Source organism: Alligator sinensis, unplaced genomic scaffold (genome assembly GCF_000455745.1).
Source record: "Alligator sinensis unplaced genomic scaffold, ASM45574v1 scaffold101_1, whole genome shotgun sequence".
In the NCBI taxonomy this organism is placed as follows: domain Eukaryota; kingdom Metazoa; phylum Chordata; order Crocodylia; family Alligatoridae; genus Alligator; species Alligator sinensis.
In genome coordinates, this window is record NW_005842924.1 from 25,540 (window position 1) to 48,128 (window position 22,589).

General features: G+C 40.2%; 1 protein-coding gene across 11 annotated transcripts in view; it reads right to left on the bottom strand.

Moving 5' to 3' along the window:
- Positions 1-359: 359 nt before the first annotated feature.
- Positions 360-22,589, bottom strand: part of USF3 (upstream transcription factor family member 3) — a 120,253-nt gene continuing 98,023 nt past the window's right edge. For 3 of the 11 annotated variants that reach the window (XM_025192448.1, XM_025192447.1, XM_025192449.1), the window contains 3 exons: positions 20,323-20,400; positions 16,600-16,696; positions 360-15,500 (listed from right to left, as the gene is read on the bottom strand). In XM_025192448.1, coding sequence (XP_025048233.1) covers positions 9,052-15,500; positions 16,600-16,696; positions 20,323-20,400 — 6,624 coding nt within the window. In that variant the 3' untranslated portion in view covers positions 360-9,051. The remainder of the gene's footprint in view (positions 15,501-16,599; positions 16,697-20,322; positions 20,401-22,589) is intronic. The other 8 variants (XR_003091902.1, XM_025192454.1, XM_025192455.1 and 5 more) reach the window with 8 other exon arrangements.

Genomic DNA, 22,589 nt, shown 5'->3' on the forward strand with positions numbered 1-22,589 from the left:
CTAGACAGACACCCGGCTAAAACAGTTCAGTCGGGAATGATCCTGCCTTGAGCAGGGGGCTGAACTACTTTCCTATAATCCCATGTTGTAACCCTTTGGACAAGAGTGTTACTGGGTTGGTATTTTGTAGGTAATAAACCTGACTGAGCCTTGGTCAGTGAACTAAGCCTCTGGCCATTCTTTGTGTAAAAGTAAGGTCTCCAAGGGAATACACACTGCATGCAGTAGCAGCACAGACAACACCCTGACAAAGCACTCATAAGCACAGAACTAAATTGACCAAGAAAAAATGGAGGAACAAAATATAATACTAATTTTTAAGGAAACTGAAAAAAATTACAACTTTAATTTGTTCTCTGTTGAAAATTATATACATAGTTAAAAAAAAACCCACACAGCACAAAAACAGTATTTTTTTAATAAAATACTATGATGCTCATATCTATATAAATAGATATTACAACCATTAAACAAAGTGTTACATTTAACAGTAGAAATTTCCAAAGTTTGAATAAGATTGTGGTTTGGGATATTTACATCTGAATGCAACACATTCATAAAAATGTCAAAATAAACAGAACAAGATCTTATTCGCAATTGCAAGATGACATTCTTGATTATGCTTATTACACATTTTACTTTATCCATTACAAAACAGTAACTAAGAGTTCCATTGGGACTGCATCCAGGAGATTTGCAGATATAGCAAAAGGAGTACACTAAAAGATCCTAAACTGAATATAAATAAAAAAATATTACATTTTGGAGAGGAACAGCATCTTAGATTAACTGCTTATAGTGACATTCTTATTGGCTTTCCCTCTTACTGTGTGAGAATAAGGAAATGAGTACAATACATTTCCATTTTAGTTATGCCCATGTTTATGATCAGCAGAAAAGTGGTTAGCATAGTTAAAAGTTGAGTTGAAAGCTTATACTAAGTTCTTTTATGTAAAATAGATTTACACACAAACATTTAGCTAGTTTAGAGTAAAAAGTGTTGCCCTACTGTTTTCACTTTATCTAAGGAAAAGTGGATATCTGAAAAAAATAGCAGTGCTTAATAAGAAGCTGTGTATTTAAAGTAATTGTTAACATGGAGAGAAAATGGTTTTGTAACACAATGGCCTTGTTTACACCAGGACATTTTTGCTAAAGTTTTCAAATGCTGTTATAATGGATTCAGTCTTCAATGTTATTAAAATTAGTGGACATGGGAGTTTTGACAGGGTACAGGCAGTTGCTGTCATTCTAAGGTCTGTGTTGTGTGGACCTGCTTTAATGCAGCATAAAATAACAGTTGTGACTGGTTGGGGTCCTGTGTGCACTAGCACATATGGACCAAGTGGCAAAGCTGGACCAGTGTAAAAATATCAGAAAATCAAAGACAAAAGCAATGAATGGAGCCCAAAATAGCAGTTGAAGCTAAAACATAAGAGCATTTTGGTATTAAAAAAATCTGACTTCTGTACTTCTTCCATGTAATCTTCCTTAGCTAAAGTACAGTTACTATTAATGGGAGATCTCCAAAGGGGAGAAAAGATCACAGCTCTTAAAAAATACAATTGGTTGATAGTAGCTTTTACAAAGAATTTACGAAGAAAAGCCTGTGGCAAGCTGAACCAGAGTCATAAACAGCTCATAATATTTAAAAACAATAGTAAGTCAGAAATAACAATTTGACTTCTTTTCCCTACGTGTATGTTGCAGTCGCTCCACTGACTGCAAACCCATGCTAGACCACTTGCTTTCAACTGGATAAGTCCCCTCACATGGCAGTAACTGCACACTTGTAATGTGTAGTAAGGAAGTCTGGGCAAAATTTAGAAGGCTCTCTATTCAGACTAGCATAGCACTTTGCAGAGAGATGCTATTTTACATAGACAGCAGTCTAATGTTGGAATAAGGAACATGAGTTGAAAGACTTGGGTTACAATCTGGTTCTGTGACCTTGAACGAATCACTTCTCTTCTCTGTGTTTGAGTTTCCCTAGCTACTAAAAACAGAAATGTTTGCACATCTTTGTAAAACTCTTTGGCTGGCATTCAGTTCTTTTTTGGACACCTAAATGACCAGATCTGGTCATTTATATGATTGCCTAAGTGCCCAAGATGCCATTTAAGCACAGGTTAACGTTCTACTACTAGGTGCATATATAGCTGTTTGTATGAGCACGGCTATGTGTGCAGGACTAGAATGTCAACCAGTGTGTTAATGGCATTTTGGGGACTTGGACAACAATGTACATGACTAAAACATTGTCTGGGCACCCAAAAAAATGAGCAGAATTCCATTCTTGGAACTAAATTCTTCTGATGAAAACTGTTTTATAAGTGTAAAGCATTAACATCTAACTTATTGCTTCAGGTTGCTCCTGCTCTTATTCTCCTAAACCCCTCCAAGAAAATATCAAAATGTTACACTAAAATATATGCAAATTTACTTCTTGAGTCTACTTACACTGAGTTTGTAGAACTCATCTGGAGAAAGCTCAAAGCTACAGAAATACACGGTGCTTGCTAGCTATAGCAATACCATCACAGTTGCATGGAGCAATATTTTATAGGTTGATAGACTCAGAATTATATCTATGTTCTTACCCTTTTCTTTGCAAAACCCAGGTCATTTTGCATGTAGTTTTTTTCATATCTTTTCCCTTCAATTAAAAAAAGGCAAGCAAAGCCACAGATTAGCAACCTTCAATAACAAAATAGTACTCACAAATGAACAAGAGTAAATTACTTTCTAGGATTATCATCAACTATTTTTGATGGAAAATAATATTTTTAATTATTTTTATAATATACTCTGCCTTTTTAATTTTCAGCTGATCTGTAACAGAAACAGATGCCAACAGATATCTGATAGGGAGAACATCCAAGGAAAACCCTATTTATATTTTAATCAAACACAATGAACTTGCATCAATTTGCATGCCACCTCTGAACTTCTGGACTTCTCTCTCCAAAGAAGGTATATAATAATTCTAAAAACCAAATTAATTGATAGGTTAGACAAGCCCTTTTTCCCAATGAAATTTTCCAGAAATCTTATAAAGACAACTAGCTTTGCATCAAAGCTTTCCCATCAACCAGAAATCTATTATAAAAACTTCAGTGACAGAAGAAACAAATGCCTGGTACCACTGGAAGTACTTCAGATGCTAAGTCTTTCTACCTGCCCATACACAATGCACTGAAACACTTCTCCCCACTTGGGCAGCAGCTGACATGGTCTCCCCAAAACAAAGACACTTCCTGGATTCAATTTAGGTATGAGGAAGAGAAGACTATTCTGATACTGCCTGAGGGTGGGCAGGAGCCAGGGAAGGAAAAGAAACAGGAGCCGTGCTTCCAGAGTTACTGCTCCATGAAGCTGGAACAGCCCCAGAGAGAGGCGGGGACAAGAAGAGACCTGGATGAGGGAGAGAAGTGTGACGCAACACAGGGGGGAGCCCAAGCGGGAGTATGGGTTGCTTGGAGCGATGGAGAGACAACAGACAGTAAATCAAGAGACTAAGAAGAGTCTTACAAGCCAGAGAGAGAGAGACTCCAGCTGAAGATCCGTTGATGTAAATGAGGTACAGAAACCAGTTAAATAGATGGAGAACCTGAAAGCCTTGCAGAAACAAGTAAAAATTCTCCTTTACGTTTTTATGTTAAAAAAACAAAAAGAAACAAAAGTGAGTTGGAGAGTAGTAAGGACTGCAGACTCTAAAAATTGAAACCCCGATGCAGACAGTCGGGAGAGACATCAGAAAGACTTTTGTTATTTTATAGACGTATCCTTAAAAGAGATGAGGGTACTGAGCAACCTCATCTCAAAAGGGTTTTTTTTCTGTTTTATTTATTTTAATTTTTTCTAAGACTGAACGTTGTAATTGCCAGAGTCTGAAGAAGTTGTCTGTTAGGAATTGGAGAAGAAAAATCCAAACTATTTAAGAAAACATAGATTTCATAGACATTAGGGTTGGAAGGGACCTCGGAAGATCATCGAGTCCAGCCCCCCGCCCGAAAGGCAGGAAGTCAGCTGGGGTCATAGGATCCCAGCAAGACAAGCATCCAATTTTCTCTTGAAGATGTTAATAATTTTTGTTATGTAATTTGAATAATAAAAGACAGTTAAAAGAGAAAAAATTGATCGTTGTGAGTTTTTACAATAAGAATTGCTGAATTTCCATAGACTTGGAGGAACATTCAAGAGTTCTGTGCTACAAGATAAAGTAACATATTCAGGTTATATAGTGGTGTTCAAATCCCTCCCTCCTAACGAAAAGCTTTTTATTTCTATCAAGATGTGGCAGGCAAGAATCAGGATCACCACTAAAATATAAACTGGTAATTGAAATTTTTATCTTATTATCATCTGTGACCTAATTGTAAAAGAGATGGGAAAAGATATACCTTTACCTAACTACAATGAGGCATACTATCTCACATTAGGACAGCAAAAACATTGCACTCATTGGTACGGCTAGTGTTTCTCAGGCACAGTATGGTCACTGGGAAAAAAGCAAAAGGTAAGTAATTTATAGTAAAAGGGACTTCAAGGTCATTCTTTCCCTTTTCAATTAAACTAACCTTAATTTTGTAATACAAACTATTTAAAGCTTTTTAACAACATTTAAATCTCTCTGCAGTCCAACCACCTTAGAAAGGAATGAAGAAGAGATATGACTGCTTTCTCTTTCTCTGCATTTCTCCACTGTCTCAGTTACTGCTCTCATATCATTTTTCCCCACAAACACCCAAGAAACTGTGAAACCTGTAAGAAAATTACTAGCCCTATATATCAGAAATAAATTAATTAAAATGAAAAGTAGATACCTATAACAAGACACCTGCTTGCTCTTAGACCGCTGCAGAGACTTAGGGCACACATTAGGGTTAGGGAGTTTAATTAACATCACAACCTCACAGCAAGGAGACTACATTCCCATTTATCAGTAATGTAATTTATTAACCCTGGGAGTGACTGTCAAAAACCAGTGCAACACTGAGTTAATTAGTACTGTCTTATACTACTAATAGGCATTGAGGAATGGCTGCTCACAGTTATACAAATTGGAAAGTTAACATTTACTTCATATCTACACACATGCACATACTAATATGTATTTAGTATGTTTGTGTGAATCTATACATGCACACACAAAATGCATATACACGTCTTAATGCAGTAGGAAAAGAAATGCTTTCATTCATACAATTCCAATCTTGGGACAATACAACATTAAAGTTTGTACCCGTCCTAGCTATTACCAAAACAGATACCTAAGGAGATTGAGCACTTGGCAGCTTGCCCAAAAGACCAGACTTAAGTACAGACAAGTCTTGTTAACTCATTTACAAACTAGGAATATATTTTTCCCTGCATTACAATAATATAAAGGTTGAGTAACTTCATTGAGGACTGTGGAGTTCCACTGCTGCAGTTTTGAAGCAAATAAAAATACAGTTTAACCTATTAGTGTTTTTATTTCATTTCTTATTCTTACAGAATACTAGATAACAGCAAAACACAAGCTGTATGGAAGTAGATAATTTTGAATTCTGGATTGCTGCCTTTTAAGTAGATATGGTGGACAATAAGTCTCTAATTCAGGCATCCATAAAGAATATATATTTTGTAGTCATTTAGCTGGCAACTGGAGGTCACTGTTTCCTTCCACAGAAATACAGCTGCAAGGCTGTATCTTGAAGTGAAAATTGTGAGCAGTCTAAGAGGGAAACATGGAAGAAAAAGAAGTTATTACTTTGCACTCAAGTGGCAGAACTGTTCCCCCCCAGAAAAAAAATGGAGTGCAACACATGCCAAAACAGCATTCATTATATGCCTCAAAAAAGGAGGTGGTTCATTTTTAAGCTCTCTAGAGTTTTTTATGCTCCTCACCACATCTTTGCACAGTACTCATCCTAATCCTAGACAAATTGCTATGTCAATTTTAATAAAGTAATCAGGACTGGTTAACAAATCATTTAACTACTTTTAACGTTTAATATAATATAACACAGTATAAAAAACCTGCAATGGAATTTGGTTGGAGTTCAATAAAAATTATCACAACTAAGTGGGGCAGAATGGAAGGAAAGCCCTCTTTCTGCACTTAATAAGTTGTTTCTATAAAAGTCATTTGGTTAATACTATATGTAACATGAGAATTACCAGGGATCCTGGCTTTGTCTGATTAAAAAAAAATTTTTTTTTCGGTTAAAAAAAGTAACTCCAAATCCACATTTTTCCATGGTTAAAATGAAGCATCACTATATATATATTTATATATTAGCCCTGTATCCCCAGTGGCAAACACATACAACAAAATTTAATCTGGGTGTAAGACCAATAAAGCCAATAAAATTATGCAAAGAAAGAATCTATTCCACAAAGTTCACAAGTTCTCTCTAATTTTCAAAGAGCTTAAAGCAGCTGAGTATTAACAGCTGTGTAGTTCTATATGGATGCCTGAAAGTATGAGAAGAAATAAAGCAGTATTTAGGAACTTTTTAAATTCAGTCTAATTTTATTAACTGTGGATCTGATTTTCCACAGCATTGTTTCTTTAGCAGTCATATACGCTTTCTAACATAAAATGATACCAAATCAGAACAGTTGTGCTTTATGAAAACTACACAGGCATAAAACAAGGGTCAGCAACCTATGGCCTGCAGGCCAGGTGTGACTTCCAACCAGCCTGCATATGTGGTGATGGAGGGATTCAACTGTGGGCGCTCTCCCCATGACTTGGAAGATGCACTCCATCAGAGACCTAAAACATTATGCTAATTTCTACCCCTATGGTTCTTGGTTAGAATGGTAACCTCAAACTGTGGCACTGACAATTGTGGATTGTTCTGTTTTCAAGTTAAACTAAAGAGAGTAAACAGGTGCTTAATTTTAAATATAGAGACATAAAGCATCAATACAGTTAGTGTCCTAAGTATGCTCCCTATCTTGGTTGGAATTGAATTTCCAGTTTCAGACAGTACCACTTCCCTTTGATTTGCAAGCTGAAGCAACATTAAAAATGGAGACATCCTCAGGCATATTATAAAAACAGACATCCATCCACTGCCAGAGCAGTATGAGTCCTACTCCAAATAAGAATCCAGCCCTCAATCTATAGACAAAATTCTGGCTACATCAGTGTGGGCATAGAGAGGGGGTGAAAAATAGGAAAACTCCATTTTTCAATCACATCTACCAGAGAGATGAGCTAGACTCCGCACATCTACACATGCACCAGACTGCGCAGTTATTACTGCGCAGCCTCAGTGGCACATAGGTCATTTCCGGCCCTATTGCACAGTAGGTTGTTGCTACCGCACAATAGCATCAGTGTCATGGTTCATGCCCATCAGTGCTACATCGCTGTAGTGATGAGCTACAGCATCCTAGCTCACGTAGACATGCCCACTGTGATGATTCACAGATACAATGAGGCGTTACATGGTTCTCCTCACCCCACAGAGATTTGACAGCAGCAACTGGATTAAATCATGCTACAACAAGCAGGCATTTGAAGCATTTAATGGCTTTGAATTTTCCCTGCATGGAAAGGATGCCTCAGAGCAACTCTGGCTGTTAATCCTCTCTACTACACTGTAAAGGAAAGAGGGGAAGGGGTTTGTTTAGAAGCAAAACTAATAGTTACTATTTCTGATCTTAAGAAAAAGTCTTGCGTGATCATTTTCAGATGCATAACAAAGAATATCTACCTTACTTAAGACAACAATTTTACAGAAGTCACTAAATAAATATCACTTACCTAGTTCCTCCCTTATTTTCGTTTAAAACCATGGGACCAAAATTTTGCAAAAGTATTACAGACAATTAAAAATCTTACTTAACATTCTCTCCCCCAACACCACACACATTACCACGCTCATATTACTAAGCAGTTCCCAATATACCATGAGCTTAAATCCTGACACACTAATATATCCACAGTCACACTGGCTTAGATAAAAGGTGCTGTATAAGTGCAAAGAATTAACGTTTATTTAGGATCCTCATCCTGCAATGACACAGAGTAGGCAGACTGCTGTACCTCCAAAGAGCCCCATTAATTTCAGTGGGGTTCCACTTAGGCACAGTAGTCTGCCCACTTGCTATCAATTACAGGAAAGGGCCTTAATCCAAAGAAAGGAGGAATGAAAGCATAGATGTGAAGACATGGATTTGAAAAAAAAAATGGAGAGAGAGAAAGAAAGACAGATTCATTTTGAAGGTGCTAAACAAGGTATAGGAAAGATATACCTGAGGTAACTTGCAGCATACTAACAATAAACAGATGACAACAAAGAGGACTGCTGCATCTATGTTGATATCACTAAAAGGAGTAATAAATTACACTAACAATGCAACACACAGTGCAGCAGGAACCAGTTACAAATCTGAATTAAAATTTTCTCTTCGGAAAAAGACATCGTCATATTTTAAGGGAATTTGAGTATTTTAATTTTTTTTTAGCTGCTGAAGCCAAAAACACACACAATGGGTTTTCCTGAATAAAAGTCAGCCTTGAGTAGAGCACATGTGACAAATTCTACCAGGTAAGAAAGCCTACAAAGGTGTCTAAATTAACACCAAGTTGACTTGTGTGCAAGGCTCTGAAATAAACTTACCAAAAAAGAAAATATATATATTTCACTGTACCTTCTGGGCAAATTAACCAAACATTAAAATAAAATCCAAAACATTTGTTTCCTTCAATCCCATCTCCCACAAAATTGAAATTTTACTTGATGCTTTAGATCCAAGCACTGAGGGTGGCAGTTAGCTCAGGACAATCAATCAGATTATTGAATGTTGCAAAATCAACAATCAATACCTTCATAGCTCTAGGCTGTGCACTCTTACTGTTACTAGTAAGCATTATAGGCACTGGTACTTGAAAGTCAGTTGATATACAGTATGTACATAAGTAAGCACTCAGGTACACACATCATTTTATACAAACAGTGTTGCTATGAATGTCTCTTCAGAGATGCCAGCTAAGATCTATATTTATCTATAAACAACTCATCAGACTCCATGTCAGCCTATTAGTTTTCATACAGCTGAACTGCAATCATGACCTAGAATATGGCTTATATTATGGGCCGGTCGGTTTGAAGATTGTTTGGAAGAATCTGAAGCCGATGTGTTTGCTATTGAAAGCAAAGGTGACATTGCTGAACCATCTGGAGGAAGAGCTGTGGCTATTTCTGGAAATAAAGATGTCAAGTTAAAATTGGATAAGTGTGAAGTGTTGGTCATGTGCATTGGTGGCATATCTGGGAGAAGAGGAAAACTTGGCTGAGCAAAACCAACAGGTCTGGGAGGAGACAAAATGGACCCAAATCGATTGTTTAAACCTCCACTACTAGACTTATCTGTGCTTGGATTAGGAAACATTTGATTGGGAAAGTAGGGGATGGAAATGTCATTTGACAGAGTGGGATGGGCAGGAGAATAAGGTGGGTAGAATGATGGCAGTGTATTCTGAGGATCTACTGGGATAAGGGCTGGTGTTCGAGTGGCACTGGGCTGAGTAACTGGTGGAATGAAAGATGTATTGGCATTTATTGGTGGATTCATACCACCTTCTGGAATAAAAGGGAACCCAAAATTTTGAGAGAGAGTATGCTGATCAGGGACTGCATTATCATTAGACACTTGTGGGCTATCCGACATAAAACGGACAATGCTGCCTCTTTTTTCTACTGTAGATTGTTGGCGCCCAAGTATCATACTACCACTGGTAGACAGAGGAAGATGGGGAAGACTAGGGTCAAAGACATTTCCATGTCTTTGATTTCCAGATCGGTTCCTTTCTGGCTGGCGGATTTTAGAACCATTATTATCATGCAGAGGATGCCTGGATCGCTGAGTGACAGAAGAATTTGGTTGACGAACAGGTGGCTGCCCTTGCTCTGCATTTCCATGAGAGACTGCAGGGTGAGGGAGAGCTGGCCGGACAACCCCATGCAGGTTACTAGAAACAGGCGTATTCATGTGGCTCTTGGTTCCATGACTGTCAGTCATTCTCATGGGGTTGGACTTCTGTACAGAAATATTTGGGCTTGTGTTTCGACCCTGAATATCTCCCGAGGAAGAAGAACTTGAAAAAGGAATATTTAAAGAATTGTTCCTAGTATTAATTGTACCCATAGACAAGTCACAGCTTTCCCTATTCTGAGCTTCACCATCTCTTCGGATGTGAACACTCTCTCGTGTGGGGGGACAATTATATTCAATGGTGGAAGATGCACCACACTGTGTATTCCTTTGATGTTCTGAAATTGATCTTTGGCTTCCAGTAACTTGATCTCCAAGATGAGGGGCAAGTAAACTCTGCATAAAACTTTGGTGGCATGTGTTTTCATTGTCCCGTGGTAGAAGAGCATTTCCAGTTGGAATACCCTGAACTGGCTGATAAGGCAATCTCTTTTGCCTCTCTATGGGTTGCACAGTATTTTGACTAATTCGAAAAACTTGTGACTGCATGCCTCTGAGGGATGACACAGAATTACCAATGTCACTATTTCTTGAGGCCTGCACATCAAAATTGCCTGCTGATTGCTGGCTAGCTCCACCTGGCTTAAATGGCTGACAATCAGAAAGCCGCTGCACATCTGAACCAACTACATGGTCTATGGATATACGACCCTGCATGTTATGAATTACCACGCCTTTATTCCTAGAGACATCAAGGTAACTTCTCATTTCAAGTTGGTCTGAAACCCTAGGGCCTTGAAGAGGCATACCTATTCTCTGTTCAGAGTTAGACGGTGTCTTTCCAATCAGTGCCTCTGCAGAGTAACTAGAAACTCTGTTTCTTTCCTGCCTGTGTGGGGCACAGGTCATATCCGATGGCCTAGTTACAGCACTCGGCTGGGACACCATTTGCTGCTCCAAACCTCTTGAGGTCATAAGTCTCTGCATCTGGTTATGCCCTGATACATGTTCAGAGGAAACTCCTGAGGCTTGCTGTCTGTTGCCAACATCTTGTTGCTGATGCAGAATATCCTGATTTATATGGCTCTGAGGATGATTATGATGGTTTCTGCTTGTTGCAGGGTTTTCACAGTTCTTTTCAGGGTGAGAATTTCCAAAGTGTTGCTGCAATTGCTGCTGCATTTGCTGGTGGTGTGGATGTGGCTGACCATTTTTTTGCCGACTTTGATCACTACCATGGTGCTTCTGCTGCAAAGAAAGTTGAGTGGTTTGGGTTCCTTGTACAAGGCTTCGTTTCTTTTGCATTTGCACCTCCTGTTGAATTGTTCTTTGTTGGTGGACACTATGGGGTTGCAAATGAACTGAACTCTCTGCATGAGGAATGTGATGCTGCATCTGGTACAAGTGATGTCTCTCTCTCAGTTGTCCAGCCTGCTGCTGTTTTAAGTATGGGTGATTATTATGAATATGCGATATGCCTGGGGCAGGAACATGCTGAATGGACTGCAGATGTTGACCTCCTGTTTGGCTTTGCTGCTCTGATATTGAAGGCTGAGAACTGCATTGAACTTCAGTTTGCCTTACAGTTGTTACAAAACTGTTGGCAGATGGGAATAATCTATTAAGGCCATCAGTGTGCCCTTGATTGCTCACTGACACAACTGGATTGGATGAACTGGGAGGCATTTGACTAACCAGCATTTGACTTTGATCAGCTATACCATCTGATGTTCGGTTCATCAAGACCATGCCTTCCAGCCTGATAGGTGTCGTCTGACACTGCTTTTGCCTCTTTGCTGTAGAAAGCAGAAAGTCATCTTGCACAGCACGCTTAGCTGCATCCTTGAGACTTTCATGGGCTTGCTGCTTTAAGTGTGGTTCTTGTATCTGGGATGCTTGCATGGGGTTTGCCCTAATAGCATTCAGTTGTTCTTGAGCATATTCAGTCACCATAGCTGGTCCTGGAGATGGACTGACATAGGAACTAGAGGATATGGAAAGATTCACAGTTGCAGGAACAGGTGTTTGCTCTGAGGGCTGGGATAAACCTGAGCAACTCACAAGAGGATGTATTATGCAGCTTTGATGTATAAGATTATTTACACTTAAGCTAGTTACGCTTGGTGAGTGGGATGTTGAAATCTGTAAAGTGTTGGATATTTCTACCCCTACAGAACAGCTTGGTTTTTCAGCTGGTCTTTCAATATTTGTTTGCACTGAATCCTGAGCACTGAATTTGCTGGGTGATATTTCCAACTGTCCTGCACTGTTCTCCTTAGGTGGTTGTAGTTTAAAAGACTGCTGCTCTCTCTCCAAAGGTGCAATTTCAGCAGACTTATCCCTTATATTAACTTGTACTCCCCCTCCACCTTTCTCAAGGTTCTCTTGGTCAAAAATAGCTCTTGCTGCAAGAGCTACTATGTCAGTTTGCTCTGAAAATGTGCAGCTGCTATATGTATTTGTAGACGTGCTGCTGGTAACATCTTCCTTAGATGTGTCTGGCAACATGGATGCAACTGAGAAGCTATGACTGCTCCCAGAGCTAGTTGACATTGGAGAGTCTGCCTGTCTGCTAGCAATAAGAGAACTATTAACCACCTCTTGGTCAGAAATGCAAGAATGGTGCTGTGTGAGAGTATCACCTTCTGTGTTCATTAGCAAGAGTTCCTGCTTCTCAGGCAAACTAACATTTGCTTCTATTGTTTTGGAGTTTTCTGTGGGAAAATTAGAATGTTCAACATGAACTGCAAAGGAGGTTTTTTGTCCAGCTGTTCTTTCTTTAGTAAGGTCAGACAACATTTTAGTTAGACCGTGTCCCTCTAACAAATCTGTGCCTTGCACTCCAATTGAAGAATTCTGCCCTATGCTGCAGGTCTCTGAAATGGCTTCTGTCTCAGAAGGATGGTTTGTTGCACTACTTTGTGCTCTTGGTGTCTCAGGAATCTGAGAAATTGTTACATGTGCTTCACAAGGAGAAGACATTGAGACAGTAGGAGTTGCATTGGATTTGGACAATTCCAGCAATGCAGAGTTGGGCAGTGGATTATTTTGAGGCTTCCATGCTTGTTGAGGGATGGAATTTTTGGAACTTGACTGAACCAATGCAAATTGTTCTGACATCACTGATTTCAGTGGTGAAGAAGTAGGAATCTCTGTTGAGCTTGGCTCTGGCAAATGGCCAGATCCCATCATCTGTTCAGAATTATGAGCTTCTTTGGAACAGTCATCAGAAATGCTTACAGGACTTGGTGCTGCCATACTTTTTGCTTGTGATACATCTAAGGTTTGTGATAGCACAGGTTTATTTTTAAGCAGCCCTTCACTATTTGAACACTGGTCTGTACCTTCCACATTAGTGCAATCAAGCTTCCCTACATCTCTGCAAGGAACTGCTGGACATGAATTTTTGCTAATGGATATTAAATGTTTTTTTGTACTCTGTTTTTTATTTGTCCTTTTTGATTTTACATTAGATGGCACACTAGCAGGTTTTTTGGGGGAAGTGCTTACTGAATGAGAAGCACTGGGTAACACTGTTGAACTTTCAGTAGCTATGGAAGATATAGAAGTTGGTAGTGGCACACAGTTTATTGGGGCAATCTGGCTGCTGGCAGCTGTGGGATTAGTAGGCTGACTGAGTGGCAGCTGTAAGCAGCTTTGCCCAGCCATTTGTGATATACTTTGATTGAGGTTAGCTAAAGCACCAAATGTGTTGAGGGCAACATTAGTATTTGGATCTTCGCTGGTGGTAGGTTGAATAATTTGCATAGGGGTCTGATTTGAAGTTCCAGATGAGGACATTACAGGTTGCAATGCAAACAGCTGCCCATTTAAAGAGATGGTCTGAGGATGCTGTTGATTTGACATGGTAACAGAAAAAGTTTGCGTAGAGCTAGAAGATGGTAAAGAAGAAGGTCTTGGTAATATATGGACAAGATGCTTCCCTCCAAATGTTTGCGGAGCAGAAGCATTTTGCACAAGGTTGTTAGAGTTTGTTATTGAACTGGGTCCATTCACAGGAACTCTGACAGAACCAGGGGCTTGTGCAGAAAGGAGGGGAAGTGGATTTTGATTAGCTGTTTGTATAATCACAATCTGCTGGCTAACTGTTTGGCTAGAAACTTCAGCTCTCACTATTGGAGGACATGGGGTAGTGTTTGGTGGCTGGAGAATTATGACATTTTGATTAGCTGGTGCTGCAGTAACAGCTGACCCACCAACTGGTTGAGCCATCTGAATTACCTGCATAGCTGAATTCAATGGAAGTATATTTCCTGCAGGCTGGGCCTTAACCTGTGGCTGAGTGATTAATGGCTGCACAGGTAATGATGGGCAAGAAGGCATGGTAACAACAATTTGTTCAGCTGCCTGTCTGTCTCCAGTCAAAGAAGGATTCAGACTCATGCTTGAAGTCAAATGCCTATTGGAGGTGGAAGATACTGAACGAGCACTAGTTACTGGCTCATTTAATAATGCAGTCATTAAACCAGAAGGAGTTTGGCTTAGTGGCTGAACAGTGTTTCCTGCTAATTGCAAAGTAGTCCACGTAGTCTGTGTGTTTCCAACTGAAGGGATCCATGTCAGGTTACTCATGTTTTTCAAGTCAGAAGCACCAACACTCGAAGAGCCAGAAAAAGACCAACAGTTGTCTAAGGAACTGGCAGGAAGCGTACTTATTGTTGTTAAAGCCTTCACTCCTACTGCAGAAGTCACTGGCATGCCAGCACTACTTCCCAAGTCTGTACTTTTGAGAACATTTACTGATGGGGAGCCATCCATGATGGAGAGTCTCACAGATGGGGTGCAAGTGGTAGCAGTGGCTGAAACGACAAAGCTTTCTTGAAATTCACTTCTAGAATCCTGCAACCTTGAACAGGACACATTCACCTGTTGAATTTGAGATGCCTCAATTGTAGCATTAGGAGGAAGAATGATGCCAGGTGTGACTGTTTTCTTTGTTAACTTGGTACTTTCTTGTCCATGTTTGGCTTGGGGGACATTTTGATCATTCTGTGACATGTTACTTGAGGAACAATACAGTTCTGGTTCTGTGCCCGAGCGAGAAGCCTTTTGTAAGTTGGCAGCAGCTGAACTAAGAAGGGCCTGCTCATTATCTGAGGTGGAAAGCTCAACAAGATTCCCTGCTGGAACTGGCTGATTGGATGCCAATGGAGAAACTGTGGTTTGAGACCATGGCTTGTTTTCTGTGGGGCAAATACCAGAAATAGTCACAGGAGACACTAGGTTGCAAGTTCTCTGGACTGGTACAACATTTGCTGTTTGTTTTTGTAAATTATTCCCAACATTGAAAGTTATTCCCTGGACAGGCGTCCCCTGGTTATTTCCACTGGGCTGACTCCCATTCGAATAGACAATGATGTTCTTTTGAACCTGATCACTGGGAATGACAACAGAGACCTTTGCATTTTTGAGGTTCCCTTTCCAGTGGATTGTGGGATCATCATACAGGCAAATGTCATTTGCTTTCAGGAGTTCTATATATCGCCCATTTTCCTTTTGGAGCTCATCTAGCTGTTTCCGGAGCTTTTTTATCTCCTCGGCTGCAAAACAAATGAGAACATACCATTAACATTGTATCCTTAAAACGTTGGGAAAGGCTATTGCTGCCATATGACTTACAAAATAGTTGCTATGTAACAGGATAAATACACGGTATGCCCTCTGAAAACCTTACTTAAAAAAACATATCTAGGTATAGCTCAGTCTCATCTCAGGCATGCCCCCTTCTCACCTGCTTCCTGCTCAGTTTAGCAGATCAGTCAGTCACTGTTATAGTCAGATTTGTTAATTTTTCTGTCTAAGCCATTTTAAAGGACTTAAATCATGTTACAAGTTCTAGACATCTGATTAATTTTATAAAGACTGAGAAAGGGACTGGAAAACTAATTTATCTTTTCTCTGTGCGGAAACGCCTATATATAATGTACTTGAAATGGTAGTGTTGGAGTGATGTAGCCTGTGATTACTGCGCAGTAGCGTTTCATGACACAATGCTGCTGTGCAGTAGTCTCGGGCTACTGCGCAGTCAATGTCATGAAAAAGCCATACAGCAAGGCTACAGTGCAGTTATTTAGTACTTGTTTATACAAGTATTAAATGATTGCACAGTAACAACTGCACAGTCAACATCTTGTGTAGACATGGCCACTGTGAACTTATTAATGGCAACATCCCATGATGCTGCTGCTTTAATTTGCCATAGTTAAGTACACAGATATGCATTAAGACATACCATCAACCTTCTTGTTTTCTAGTTACTCTGAACAGCCATCTCTCTTCTGCCAATCTCTCTTCTTGAGATTCCCCAATTTGTTGATCCAAATGAAAAAAAAAATCCTGATTTTGTTACTAAACTTGATAACTGAGAACAGGTATTAATGAGTGTTCTATGGTCAATTAATGCTGCAGGCAAGAAATTGTTTCCTTGTAGTAGTAAGAAATTTCCATTCTGGGTTCTAAAGGTGCTTCATGTCACTATGCTACATAGCCATGGGATTAGTAGAGAGAGGAGGGTGCTAACAAAGCTGTGCATTGCAGGGGAAAACAGTTCTGATTGGTGGGAGATATTTGAGCCACATAACACCCAGTAGAAAGGAGAAAAAAGAAACATCAAGAACCTTCAAAACATTACACACTTACCTTGTTCACTGTTCCCTCCATTTAACAGGAGTTCATCATTTTGCCTTTTCATTTCTGTTATATATTTAAAGGCCTGATCCAGTATCATGTTCTTACTCTACAAAAGAGCGTGTGGTATAATTAGGGGAAGGTTCATCACTGAACATTTTTAATCAAAAGCAGACTTACTAGTGACAAGACTACATATGTTTCCAGTGTAACAGCTTAATTGGAATCTTTATTTTAAAGATGTCCTAAACTCAGTTTTCACATTTTATTTTTTCTTGTATTTTCTAAACAAACAATCTCTCAAACTGCTTATTGCATAGTTATTGATTCTTTGAGATGCATTATCCATAAAACTCTAGTGAACATCCTACATGTAAGGTCAGTTGGAGCCGTCTGTAACCCTTCTGCCGAGCCTTGGTTGCAGTACAAGTGCTGAGTCCAAATTTGGCAGGTTTTGGCTCACGTCCCCACCCATTAACCTGGGAAAATTTCACCTTTACCGGAAGTCCTAGAAGAATGACTCCTCCATTTGTAAGCAATTTGGATACCAACAGTATATAAAAGTTTATAAATGTGAAAAAAAAAAACTGAACCATATAAAATATTAACAACTACTGAATACCTTCAAAAGCCTAATTACACCCCAAACAACAAGTGAAAACCCTCAGATAACAAACAACAAGCCCATGAGTCTTTTGGTGTCTGATTCTTTCTGAGAGCTTCCCCAACCTGGGAGGCTGCTACCTTGCCCAACAAAAGTGGGGAAGAAGAGTCTTTCTTCAGTTCCACTGGGGAAGATTTCATCCCACTGGCTTCCGCTTGGGACAGCTGCTGCTGGGGCTGGGGTGTGCTGCCTTACGTCACTTTCTGGCTCATCACTTCTCACCGCTTGGGAATGCTGCCTCTGTTGCTACTGTGGGAAGCGCTGAAGCAGGCTGCCTGCCACTTTTTGAACTTGCTGCTCTGCTGCTTCTCATGGTCAGGTTCACTACTGCTGCTCTGTTAGCACCACTGGGGTTGGCTGAAGTGTGCTGTTTGCTGCCCAGGGTTGCTGCTGAGAGTCCCCTCTCTTGGATTCAGGGCCTTATTAGCGAGGCAGCTCTCTCCATCTCTCACCAGTAAGGGCTCACCAGCCTCTGCAAGAATACCCTCAAAGGGGGACTTCACTCTAGGGTTTCCCTTGGGCTCTCCAATCACAGCCCTCGAGTTTCTTCTTCTTGGCCCTTCAGGGTGCCCTCACTCCTGATAGTCATGGAACCTTCTCCGCCTGTATGCCCGATGAGAATATGCAAATCCACGATAGAACAGAGCTCCAGTACGAGAGCACACAATCAAAAACATTACATGTATAAGCAGGGTTACACCTCATTCAATGGTGTACAGGCTACAGCAAGCCCAGACATCCCCTCAGTTCCTTCTCTCATAAGAACTCTGTCACTATTGGACTCTACAGAAAAGGAGGGAGGGAAGGAAAGGCAGCTTGTGGAATCCATATGGGCAAGACATCTCAAAGAACCACAGTTACCACAGAACATAATCATACTTTCTTCTTTGAGTGATTCTACTTGTAGTGACTGGCAAGCTATGACCTCGTCGTGGCTGATGCAGCAATTTCAGGACAGCTCTGTCCAAGTGGGTCTCTCATCTGGAAGTCTCAGTTACAGAATACTTCTGGATAAAAATTCTGCAATTTGGACGCTACTCAGAGAAGCCACTGGAGCTCTAACTACTAGTTGTGTGAATCAGGTTGGGGATATCATGAAGAGGGAGAATGAATTTCATCCGAGTTTTCTCAGGTGCTAAGTATTAATGGAATTGGCAGGTATGCTTTCATGAGCTGTAGCGTCAATGCAGTGAAAATGGTGTCCATTTGCTTAAAATGTCTCTAGAGAGAAACTGCATTCTAGTAAAAGCTTCTCTATGCACTATGACATCTTTTTCAGTTTAGACAATCATATTTTGACATATGTTTAGGGTATTTCTCTGTTGGTATAATCTTTAGAAGCACTTTAGATCCTTTGTGTAGTGCCATCACCATCTGCAATCCTGGGTCTGGGAGAGTTTAAAAACACTTAAATGCACTAGAACAAGCTTGACAGCATCGGCCAACTTTCTTAAATATTTAGTAATTTGTAGGATTCTTCTTGTACTACCTCCTTCAGCATCTCCAAGGTCTGTCATCTGTTGTAATAGGTCTTGGAAGATCTTAAAATCCCTACAGCTGACAGGAGAGGAAGGGATGACAGGCTCTCTGAGTAAGGAGGAAGATACTTGCTGTTGGAATCAGTCATCTTACTCCAACTAGCTTCCTTGCTACTATATTCCTACTGATGGAACCTAAGACTCTTCCAACTGACTTTCAAGTAGACCTACAACATCTTTCAGGTGAGGGAGAATTAACTGGGCAACAGTAAATAAAGTTGACCAGTTGGCTGCATATAACAAATCTTCTTGGCCTACTAACAGTAAGAGTAAGGAGTTGACTAAAATTGTTCCTGAATAGTCTGCTGTACTTCTCTGGGTCTGCTATACTTTCACTGGGAGGTTGTGAGCCTCCCAGTGAAAAAAAAATATCGGTACAGGGAGAAAATCAGCAGCACATGGTCTGCAAGTCAGATCTGGCCTGTGGAGCCATTGGACCTGGGCTGTGGAGCTGGAGGAGGGAGGGGCTTTGGTTGTGTTCCAGCAATGGGAGGTTCTGCCCATGCCCACACCTGCACCAGGTGGTGAGAAGCTGTACTAGGGCCAGACAGTTGGGAGCTATGCCCTTACCACTGCTTCTCCCCAGTCCCCAGGCTGTGGTATAGACAAAACATCTTCTACTGATGCTCCACCAAAACCTACTGAGCCTATATCAGACTGGGCCTGCATTGTTTCATCCTGTTGCTCAGAAATATTGCTGGCCACTGGTGCAGAGCAATAGACCACAGGAACAAAAATCATGAAAAGTGAGTGTTCAGTCTTAACTGAAGGACTCTGTTCAGTCTTAACTGAAGGACTCCTCCCAAATCTGAAAACAGTCACCCAGCACTAGAGGTCTTCTTTCTGTGGCCCTTTGGAGAATGAGTGATAGACTTAGCCTCAAGGATGTGAAGCAAGGGTCATGCAGAGTACTCACTGAATGTGATAGCAGCCTTGAAGGAGGGGGAAAGCCTTAAATCCCAAGGACTTTCTTTTGGCTATAACAGCTAGCGTCCCAGTACTAGCAGTATCCTACAAAACAGCTTCTTGGTTGTTTTGGTTTGTTGTTTTTTTGTTTCACGGTCTTTTCTTTTTTTTTTAAACAGTTGCTATGATCTCAGCTTCTCCACTACCATTGCACTGATGCAGTGACCTTTACTAACATTTTAATAGTAGCAATATTTAATTACTGAATCAGATTATGAAGAAAACTCATCAATTCATTATTGGTGGGAGTCTAAAGTTAAGAATGATGCTTTATGAAATCCGTGCCTTAATTCAACCACAAGTTACTGGGCTTTCCAAATGCAGAAGAAAAATGCCTGCAAAAGTAGAAAATACTTGATGAAATTCTGTGACTGTGTTCTGTAGAACATCTATTTAGATGACTACAGTAGTAATTTTTTGCCTTATAATCTACTACTCTGAGTCGTTCAAATGCTTTAAAAAAAGAATCAGGCCTTGCAACACTTAATGAGGTTGGTATTAGCCTCATTTACAGATGAGGAAATTAAGAAACAGAGAAGGGGAAGTGATTTGTCTAATGTCACATACAGTCAGTGGCAGAGCAGGGACTAGAACCCAGGAGTCTTGAATCACAGCCCCTTCAGAGACACCTCTTCTGGCATTTAACTGGGGATGAAAGTGATAAAGAAGGAAAAGGGAGTTTGATCAGAATATGCAATTCTGCAGTATTTCATTTTATCCTTCATCCTAATTGAGTTGCCTTGTCAAACTTCAGATTCAAACTTGATTGCTATTGGGTTTACATACTATTTAGTTAGAAAGTTAAAATTCCACAGAGAAAAACAAACAGTACATATACATAGCGTACTGCTACAACACTGATGACAAATGAATTTTTTGAGGATCACGATATGCTGTTCCTGACCAAATCAGAAAAGCTGTAAGTAGAAAAGAAGTAGTATACCCCTCAGCCTAATTCTTATAGCACAACGCAGAACTGTCTTCTCTGGGACATTCTATTAATGATCTCTTGGGTCAAGGCCCTCAAAGCATATGGTTTCCATCCATCCTACTGGAACACTAATTCATGGACTGTAACCTCAACACTGGATGTTTCTCTTCATAGTCAGACTTCAATTTCCCTTTTAATTCTACTTCAGTATACCTAGGGATATCTACAATGCTAACAGACTAGAAATATTTAGCTGGGCACAATATGTTCACTTTGACTTATTTAGGCTAGTAGTGTTTAACCTTTTGGTCCACAAGCTAGATAAGTAGTGTGGGGCTAACCCTGCACTGCCCTGGCCCCACATGCTCGGATCAGGCTCTTCGCCATCTTGGGCCTACCCGCCCATCTAGTATGCAGGGCCACATTATCTGCCCCATGGGATGTTTTTATTCTTTCCAGTTTAATCAGTTACTCAGTTCAGACTTGTTCATTATTGTTGCTAGTCCCTGAATACTCCACAGGATGCCAACATCTTTCTGTCACTGTCATCCCTAAAATGGAATGTCATCTTGCAGATGTGGTGGAAATAAAATAAGACTATAAAAGACTTTGGTCCATGATGTGACCTTGGCATATGAAGCCAGAAAGTGTACTGACCTTTTCTAAAATGATATCACATTGCAAACTCACAGCTCCTTTGCTACCTCTATTTCTCAAGTATCAATGCTTCCTAGGTTTTTCTCTCCTAGTGAGCACAAGTGTGCTGGAACCTTCCACTCTGATTGATCAGTTCTATTTTACATACACAGTAGAGGTTTCTCTTTAGTTATAAATGTATATTTAATTCTTAAATAATGGAGATGTTTTCTTCAAATTATAGGGGGGGAACAGGGAACACATACCAATAATTGAAACACAGAAAATAGTTTAAAGACTCGCAAAATGTTGAATCTTTAAAAGATTCTCCTAGTCAAAGACATCATAATGATGAGGCAAAGTGGTTGAAAGAATCTGGCCTTTTCCCTTTATTTCGCTAGGAAACCGTGAAGATCATTTATGCTGACCTTCCCCTAAATAGTCTGGGTTTTACTGGGGTAATCATTTCAGAATAAAGCCTGCAAGTTTCTGATCCTGAAATGATGCTACATGATTTGTATACCAAGCACTTCCACCAGCTCAACAGCTTGATATTCTTATCCTATAATGAACCTATACAAGTACCACAAAATGTCTGTTGTGCTGTGTTGCAAATGTCTTACTAGTAAAGAGAAACTCAAGGAGGGAAATTATCAAGAGAGAGTTCACCAACTCCGTAACTAATGTACTGAACAATTTCACCTCCTCTCCCTGCTCCCTTTCTTTCTCTCAGCTTTCTGCTGGCCACTGTCAATATCACTTGTACCTTTGTAGCGCATACCATTTCTAAAGCTTTCTATTGCAGGGAGTAGCAACTTTTTGCTGGGGCAGATTGGAGCCTGTGACCAACCTCCTGCCCCTGACTGCAAATCTCCACTTCCCAGAGCACCCAAGCCACTTAGCACTTACCCTTGCCTCCAACCCCTGCAGGAAGGGGGATGCTGAGGAGAAGAAAGGCCTGATCCAGTATCCAGAAAGCATGGTGCAGCTGCATGCCACCTAATCTCTCATGCCACCCTGGGTTGAGTCAGACCTTCACTGGCTGAATCCAACTTCTTCTGGGGCTGGATTCAGCCCATGGACCATAGATTGCCAACCTCTGTCCTACTGTATTTCAGCCTCATAAGCTATCCACTATTTAATTCTCACAAAGACAACTTCTCTCTTGCTTATATTTCTTCATTTCCTCTAATCATCACCATTTAGCATTTATACCGCCTTAAGAGCAATAATATTAAATATCATACAAAATAAACATGTTTACAGT